Source organism: Silurus aristotelis (genome assembly GCF_946808225.1).
Source record: "Silurus aristotelis genome assembly, chromosome: 2".
Lineage (NCBI taxonomy): Eukaryota > Metazoa > Chordata > Actinopteri > Siluriformes > Siluridae > Silurus > Silurus aristotelis.
Window position 1 is genome coordinate 15,070,140 of NC_139575.1, and position 8,748 is coordinate 15,078,887.

General features: G+C 38.6%; 1 protein-coding gene across 2 annotated transcripts in view; it reads right to left on the minus strand.

Annotated features, from left to right (window-relative positions):
- Window positions 1-8,748, minus strand: part of tgfbr3 (transforming growth factor, beta receptor III) — a 91,172-nt gene that overhangs the window by 81,301 nt on the left and 1,123 nt on the right. For both annotated transcript variants that reach the window (XM_083569070.1, XM_083569071.1), the window contains exon 2: window positions 1,667-1,810. In XM_083569070.1, the coding sequence (XP_083425196.1) occupies window positions 1,667-1,730 (64 nt within the window). In that variant the 5' untranslated portion in view covers window positions 1,731-1,810. The remainder of the gene's footprint in view (window positions 1-1,666; window positions 1,811-8,748) is intronic.

Below are 8,748 nucleotides of genomic sequence, written 5' to 3' on the forward strand. Positions count from 1 at the left end.
GTACATTTCTGTCCAATGAACTGATCATAAATTTATTTATGTCTTAGTCGTGAAGGCTAATTAGATATATTTATGCAGAACACACTAAATTCTATTAACCAAAATGAAACAAAAAAATATATCAACTTAAAACTGATTGCCTCAGCACTCCACTTTGAATGAATCATGACCAAAATGTTGATTCAGCAGATTTGATTATGGTGAGGTTTTTTTGATTTCCAAAGGCAAAGAAAATAGTGAATTTTATCTTGTTAAAAACACAAAGATATCTTTAACAGCAGTAAAAAAAAAATCCCAGCTGTCCACAGCATCTAAACTGCTTACATACAGGCTACTTGCAGACTAATAAGGACCCACAGACCATAATAAATAAAGATATAGGGGCAATATGGCAAAAAAATGTTGGTCATGATTCATAAACAATTTTTACACAAAATATGTAAGATGTATTTACAACACTAACACACTGTAAAAAGTTTCAGACAGTAAATTATACTTATATCTGAAACTGATAAATCAGTGTACAGTAGATGACTGAAACTTCTGCGCTTCTTACGCTGAAGCTTCGGAGGAATGATCCAATGCTGGCAAGAATGATGTTGAGGAAGAGGCTTCTTAGGGAGCTCATTGTTATAAAGAGCAGGTCACAGCAAGAGACTGTGCTTAACACATAGGCTGTTACCTGTTAGTGTCCTAGCATAACCTGCATTGCTTTGAACATGATTAGATCTGTTAAGTGATTTTTTCACATTTTAAAAAGTACAGTCCAAGCAGAAATTTTAAATGGTAGAAAATTTCCAAGTCAATAGACAGGACTTGACAAAGAGTATTGTTCCTATTAAGCTTGTTAAAAAATTTTCAGCATATGTGCCTCTTTTTCCCCCTTTCTGGTCTGTTGCATGATGTGCGGCATGAATGATCAGTCAGCTCAATGCACACGGGTTTGGGCTTGACAAAAGACATAAAAAAAAAAATCTGTGCACAAACAGGATATTCCCTTAGATTAAGAGTTAGAGCTTGGGCTTGTCAGCACTTTTCTTAATGCACATCACCACAGCATCTTTCATTTGATGACGGAAGGGAGCGGGGAAATTCCAAGTGCATGGCGATTTGTGAGGACCTGACAAAACAAGCAACACTGCCTGACTGCATGAGATACAGAAATAGGAGCAAGTCATTGAGGACACACCCTTCACACTCACACACACACACACACACACACACACACACACACACACACACACACACACACACACACACACACACACACACACACACACACGCTTAAGACTTAATAGAAATTTCGTACACGTCGACAATACACTGGTTGTAGACCCAGATCTGTTTTCATGGAAAAGTTCAAATGCTAAAATCCTACCTGAAACCTTTTGCTATTGCCTTAGACAGATGCGCACACAGTCACTTTTTACTATTCAACACAGCAGAGATCTGAAAAACTGAAAGAGCATCTTTATGTCTGTCTTTATGAGCCGTGAGATAGAGGCAGGCCACAGAAGCCCTCTAAGCTACTAGTAATAAATTCTCAATCAATCACAGGGAAACAGAGATGATAATGGTCTTTGTGCCATGTTGGAGCAGGTTTGTTCACTTTGCGGTTATGAGTGCTGAGAGAGAAGGGAGGAGTGATGAGGAAAACAGCTCCTACCTGCGGAAACCGCACTGCCGATGGCGAGGAGTACGATGACTACCAGGCGCGTGTGTCCCATCATGCAGAGAAATTAAACACAAGAGATTTTCAGAAGGGAAGGTAGAGTTTCTCCTGAGTATACTTCACACAGACAGACGTTACCTGCAACATACAGACGAAGAAACATTAATACTGCTTTCATTGTTCATAGTTTTTTCTCTATTTATAAGTCTGGACTTTCTTATTTTTCTTTAACATTAATTTATTTTGTCATTTAAGCTCAAGCAGTACAGATGCAACATTGTTAAATCAATAAAGTACCTCCAATTGAAATAAATTCAATTATTAAATTAGAGCAGCCCAAAGATAAAATAATGGGGTTATATTGCGCCACATTATATAAAAACACCTATGTGGAGTTCTGTATGTTCTAGTAATGCTCATGGGGGTTTTGCGTAGAGTTCTCAGGTTTTCTTATACCTCCAAAAAACTTGGTGGATTGGCTATGATAAACTAGCCCAGAGGTGAAGTATGTGTGAATGTGTGTGTAGGGGGCCCAACACTGAACTGGTTTCCAATTCAATCCTGGCTCTCGATCGTACAAAACCCTGACCAGGATAATGCAGTGACTAAAAATAAACAAACAAATGACTGAAAAATTAATTGATTCATTCATTCATTCAAGATTTATTTATTCAAGATTCTAAAGACATCATGTATTGCATCATAAAAAACAGTGATGCGTCATGTGATTAATTAATGAGCAATTACACGTATGCTAATTTTGATTTCTTTCTTAAAATTAAAAGTTCTCATTTTCATTTTAATTAAGTCTAATACTGTGCTATTTATTAATAACATTATACAGCCCAAAACTGAGTTTAGAGAGAAGGTTAATAGCGAGAAAGAATGTGTCAGAGTCAGTTTCTTTTTAGCAAAGCAACATTGTCCCAGATGTTGGTTCTGATGCTTTAAAACATGCACACAATATAAATTGTTGTGTTTCCATCCACTGATTTACTACTGAATACAATCAACACTAATACACAAAAGGAGCACCATCCAAACACACACAGTCATGAACCACATGAACCAAAAGGAGCACCATCCAAACACACACAGTCATGGTCCAATCTTGTCCTCGCCTATAAACTTTACACATCATGTAATTTACACAAATTCAAAATTTATATTAGGTTGGAACCTTGATGATGGGACATCAACATAATAATGACAACTATGCAGAACATCTGAAAAACTCTACTCACTCTCACTTTAGTGCTCCCTCTCCATCAGTCCCTTACTTTCTCAATTTCTCTCTCCCACCCTCATTCTCCATTGTGCATGCACACACACGCACACGCACACACCATTCCAGTCCGATTCTCCCTCTTGGGCCTTGTGATACCGAGCTAGATGGAGAAAATAGACGAAACTGACACCGGACTGAAGAACCATCAGGGTGTGTAGGTTAAGAGGATTAACAGGTGGTCAGAGCTAATGGCCAGAACCCCAACTGATCCCTAGAATGGAGTAAGGAAGTCATGCTCCATTTAGTATGAACTAAGCACCACATAGCAATACACAACTTTACATCATCCATTACACTTTATGCACCTCTACTACAGTAAAGACCAAAAGCATGAGACTGCTACCAGCAACTGTATCATTTTTACGTTATTTCAAACCAGCACTATAATCATGGCATGCACTGTACAGAAATTAGCTATAAAAACAGGTGATGCACATATAAAGAAAAGTAAAGAATCCAACAAATGCATAGACAGTCAGCAACCTGTTATGTTAAAAAAATTCGAAATTCCTATAAAACTCTCCTTATGACGATAACTCTTACTTCGTAGAAGGAAAATCTAGTCAATCAAATGAATATGATGGGTATTGCAGGACTTTCAGGTCGATGGCATAAACAGGAACGTCCGCTGTGTGTCTGCTCAGCGTCCCACCTACAACACTCACTCAGCGAGTGTCCAGCTTTCTGCAAAGATACGCAGCACAACTTTCATAGCCTTTCAAGGAGAAAAACCCAGAGGAATTTCCATTTTGGTCCTCAGCTCTATGGAATCAGCATGTATGAAGAAGTGCGTTTACATGAGTGATAAACGTGGAACCACGTTTGGCAGAAACATCTGGAAATCAGATGTTTCCAGGAAACCGAACCTACACAACAGTAAGAAGCGGGGATTTGAAAAGCTCCACCAGTCTCTGGTTTAGGTGGAAATTATGTCAGGAGAAATGCACTCAACATCATCACCTGCAGTACTTAAACATTTGTATGGAACAGTCAACAGAAAACAGCAGACAGAATGCAAGCTTGAGAACAGGTGCAGGGATTTGGTCTTTACACATCAACCACATACATTGTTTTCCAACTAGTGCTTGAGGCCTGAGTGTCAGTGGAGGAAGAAATGGCCTCTGTCATCTATAATGATGCGTTTGACTTAACTCTGATGTCGGAATTTGGAGCTCTGAATTACATAATGCTCGCCTCTGTTCCTCTTACGTTAGCTAAAACATAGCTAGCTAACTATAATGTGTGATCCACAGTACATTTACCAGCTCTACACTATATAGTCATTGCCACAAATTTAACAAGCTAATATGGGTGTTAACTGATCCAAATGCTTGCACAACATAACTCATAACCTTAATGATAGAAGCACTTCTCAATTACTGTTCATGCTGGGAGCAGCCAGGTTGATGTGCCATCACTTGCTGAACTCAGAGACAGGAAAAGTCATAATATTTACAACTTACCATGAGTACCAGTGAAGGAAACAGGAACCCATTACTTGTTAGTCTCAGTGAAAAAGGTGTGGATTCTTAGTTCCAGTGAAGGAGGGGTGTTCGCTGTGTTTCTCATGTTAAGTGAAGGAAACGGGCAATGTATTCCTGTCATGATTTCTTTCATTAAAACTTAGCAGACTGCCAAAGCACTCACTGGCAATTTATGACATCAAAATGTCTTTTCAGATTACTGTTCTGTACGGCTGCTTAAAATGTATATCTTTCGAACAGCGACTATTACTCAAATATTATGTGCATCAAGCTATTTCAAAGAGAGTCACATAAAGGGAAGTAACAAAGGTGTTTATTAGATTTAATTTATTTCACACTCATTATAAAATGGGCAATTGTTTAGACGCCTTGTCTCTGGAAACCTCAGAGCAATCAGGACTGTACTATACGTAGTAAAATACAGTGGTGGGAGAATTAAGACCTTTGTGCAGTCATGTAGATACGCTGCATCTTCCTTTGCTTTACTTTCTTTTTTCCTCTTAGTCTTTTCTGTTTAATCTCTCTTTCGGGTGAAGAGGGCTAAGGTGCACTTTTCCCTCTCTCTGAGCAAACAGCTGTGGTAACAAAGAGGCATTCACAGACAGCGGCAGCTGCTGAAGCAGGGAAATCGTTTTAGAGGATCTCAACAAATACCGCACCTCCAGCACCTTTGCCGGGGTCATGACACTCTGCGTTTGATTTGCGCCCCAGAATCACCCACACATGCATACTATACACACTGGAAGCTCACATGCAGAGTGAAGTTTTTCATCCTGCTCTCTGTGTGTGTGTGTGTGTGTGTGTGTGTGTGTGTGTGTGTGTGTGTGTGTGTGTGTGTGTGTTATGCATGTGTGCTATATCAAAGGCTGGAGAGAGTGTGACACTTATTTCACAATCAGAGGAAACCAGAGATCAGACAGCAGCTCCAGGTCAGCATTGCCTATTGTCAGCAAACCCATTTACTAAAATAGTGGCAAAAAGAGTGCATTCTGATATATTTAAACCCATCTGAGTGTCATGTGTTTCACTTAATTAAAGTGCTTATAAGAAACCTGCGATTAGTTTAGAATTGACCTGGACTTTGGGCCTGATCACATTGCTTCACTAAACAGAGTTTTGTCTCTGCCTCTCTCTGGTACCATAACACACAGGGAGCCACAAGCTGGGAAACTCATTTGTAAACCCAGACTGAGCATAATAGAAGCCACGAGTTACTCCATGCTGCATTGTGGTGTAGGAGGACTGGAGGCTGCCATATGGTTTAGCACACAACCAGAGCAGGCAGCAAAATGATTGATGAATTACACTTTAGACAAAAAAATTAACATTATAAAATACTACCCCCTGCATCAAATGTCATGGACACTCTACAGACATCCTAGCCACATATACAAACACTTTTAACAACCTCATTAGACATGGAATAAAGCTAGAATATGTATATCTAACAGTGTAATATATACAAAGATAAAAAGGTATAAAAACTGTATGGTCAGAGTTGAGAGGATGCAATTGCATACAAACACCAGCTGTCATTTTGGCCAACACGTAAACGTTGGTACTCAAGTCAATGTTTGCCCTGAGTAAGGTCAGGGTTTTACAGTAGGAATGCTGGGTACAAGATAAGGAAAAGGCCAGAGGATAAAGCCTTGCTCCACTGACCATGGCTTCTGCATAATTCAGAGTGTATCTCAATTCTTATTATGATTTTATTTAGAAAAAACATCCTATAAAGTGACCACATTAATAAAACTAGGGACGATAAGGACAATTCAGACTTTAAACAACTCTGAGCAATTGTACAATGCAGTTTAATTATTGCAAACCTTTTCCATTACTTTAATTTTAAAAATAACAATTATTAAAATACATGATGTCCACACCTCCTTTACTGAGATTAAAAGATACAAAGACCATGCCCCCTTCACAGTGAAACACAGTCACAGAGGCCACACCTTCATAACTGAGACTGACACAGTTAGAGACCACACCACTTTTAGTGAGACTGACACAGACAGAGGCAATACCTCCTTAACTATGACATGGCAGAAATAAAGACCACACCTCCTTTACTGGTACAGACAGGCACACCCTGACACTCACATAGGCCAATCTTCTTTACATTTGCACAAATTGGTACAAACAGCTGGAGTGAAAGACTGGGTGTCTGGTATCTGACTACCTTTGCAGGTGTTATTCAGGCTTTTAAATGAATATTATTTGATTTAAAGATGCAGAAGTCTAGAAGTGACTCACTTGCCTATACAATAAGCACCTGAGTAAGTGACTTGTGACACAGTTCACGCTGAAAGATTTATAACACAGCATGCACTCGTTTGGCCAAAAGGAAACTACCCAGAGTGGCTTTAACAGAGCTTTATGCTGAGTGGAGACTCATTTGGATGGACATTTTAGACACTGCCCCCATGTATCCAATTAAATCATACAACTATCATACAAACATCTGTACATCAATAAACACTTTTACACTGGGAACATCTTTGTGCATGTTTCTTTATGACCTCTCTATTAGTCATACCACATCACTTTACACAGGAAAAAACACATGCACATGCACACACACACATGCACCAACACGAACGGCATGCAAATCCGCTCTTAGGCCTCTCCATTCTCAGTCTGAATCATCAATCACATGGCCGAGCAGAGTTACTGAACTGGGACAGAGACACAAATGAAAAAGCTGAAAAAATCCCGCTGATTAAATGACCTGTAGATTTTTCAAGCTGACAAGCAAGTCACGTTTCCTCTGTCAGCACTCGCTCCCACACACCCACTCACACATGTACCACTTTTTTTCATCTTGCTCTCAATTTCTGCTGCTCATCACACAGCATTTGACCGCATGGCTGCACGGCAGACATTGTCAGCATTCAAAACACAATTGAAAACCGAGTCTATGGCATTATTCTAATGTATAATCACGTATTATTGATATGGACAAAGTATTATAGGAGAAAATAACTAATTGGTGTGAGAGCATGTTAGAACATTGCAGCCTGCCCAGTGTATCCCATTAGTGTTGAACCAAATCAATTATACACTTGTAAAACTCAGTTCACCAAAACGGCTCAAACAATATCAGATTACTAAAGTGAATTATACCCGTCTCTAGCATTTTATAAAGACAGAGTTTCCAAGTGAGAAGTACTTTAATGCTTGTTCTCCAATCATGTTATCTATTTAAAAAATAAGGTTTTATGTGTAAAAACGTGTGTAAAAACATACTCTATATACTGTATGCTGTATGACTTAAATAAGCTTTTTATCTAACAGATACTGTATATATTTGAGTTCAGTTTTTTGAAACATAACACTACTGATGGTTGAAAATGTTTTCTATAATGTGGTAAAGAGTGAGAACATGTGGTCCCCTGAAAAAGTAGCTACACTATCTGATTACCTGATCTACAATGTTTTTGCTGCTTGAATCAGAAACAAGTCATACTTTTCTCATAGTACAACTTTTTTTCTTCGGCATCTATGCTATACACCTAATCAACAACCACCTTCTGTATCAACAGTCTATTAATGACTGGTATTCTCTTTAATTTAATCACTTCAGGAACAAACATCATAGCAACTCTAGAGTTGATTATTATTTACGCAAATATTCATGATGGACACGCAAATGGAAATTCCTAACTGAATTTGATGCATGGTGTACATGTACTCTCATTATTAATTATGCATTACTCAATATCCAACATGTAGTCACATTTGTATTTCAAAAACTGTCTATTTAACATGGACCCTTTGCTGAGAGCAAGTCTATGTACAATTATAGGCTGCACATTAATAAGAACACAGTGAAAGTGAGCAAACCCTAACTAGTCCTTTTATATATATCTCACTGCTTGCAATAGAGAATGACGGTGTGCAGTTTATAGCAAAACTAAAAGCATTTCACTGCAGCATTATAATGATTCGACTCGTCAGATTATGAGGCCAAGTCTGCAACTTAAATGCCATGTGCAAGATCTGGTGCATAATGTGCATGTGATTTAGCACAATATTTCACTGCTTAGTGATGTTTAACAATTTGCCTGAGGAGATATAGTCAGTCACACATCCATCGCTACAGAAAGCATACCTTACTGACTCTCACTTGTTGGTTTAATGAAACTCTAACTCAGGCACTTCAACTGAGCTTGAAATTAGATTAAAAAGAAAAAAAGAAAATGTGTAATGATGAAAAACCACATGTAGTCTACAGGACTCAGGCATGCAACCCAAATCCCCACTGTTATGTAAATTCCACACAACAGGATTTCCCAATTCTG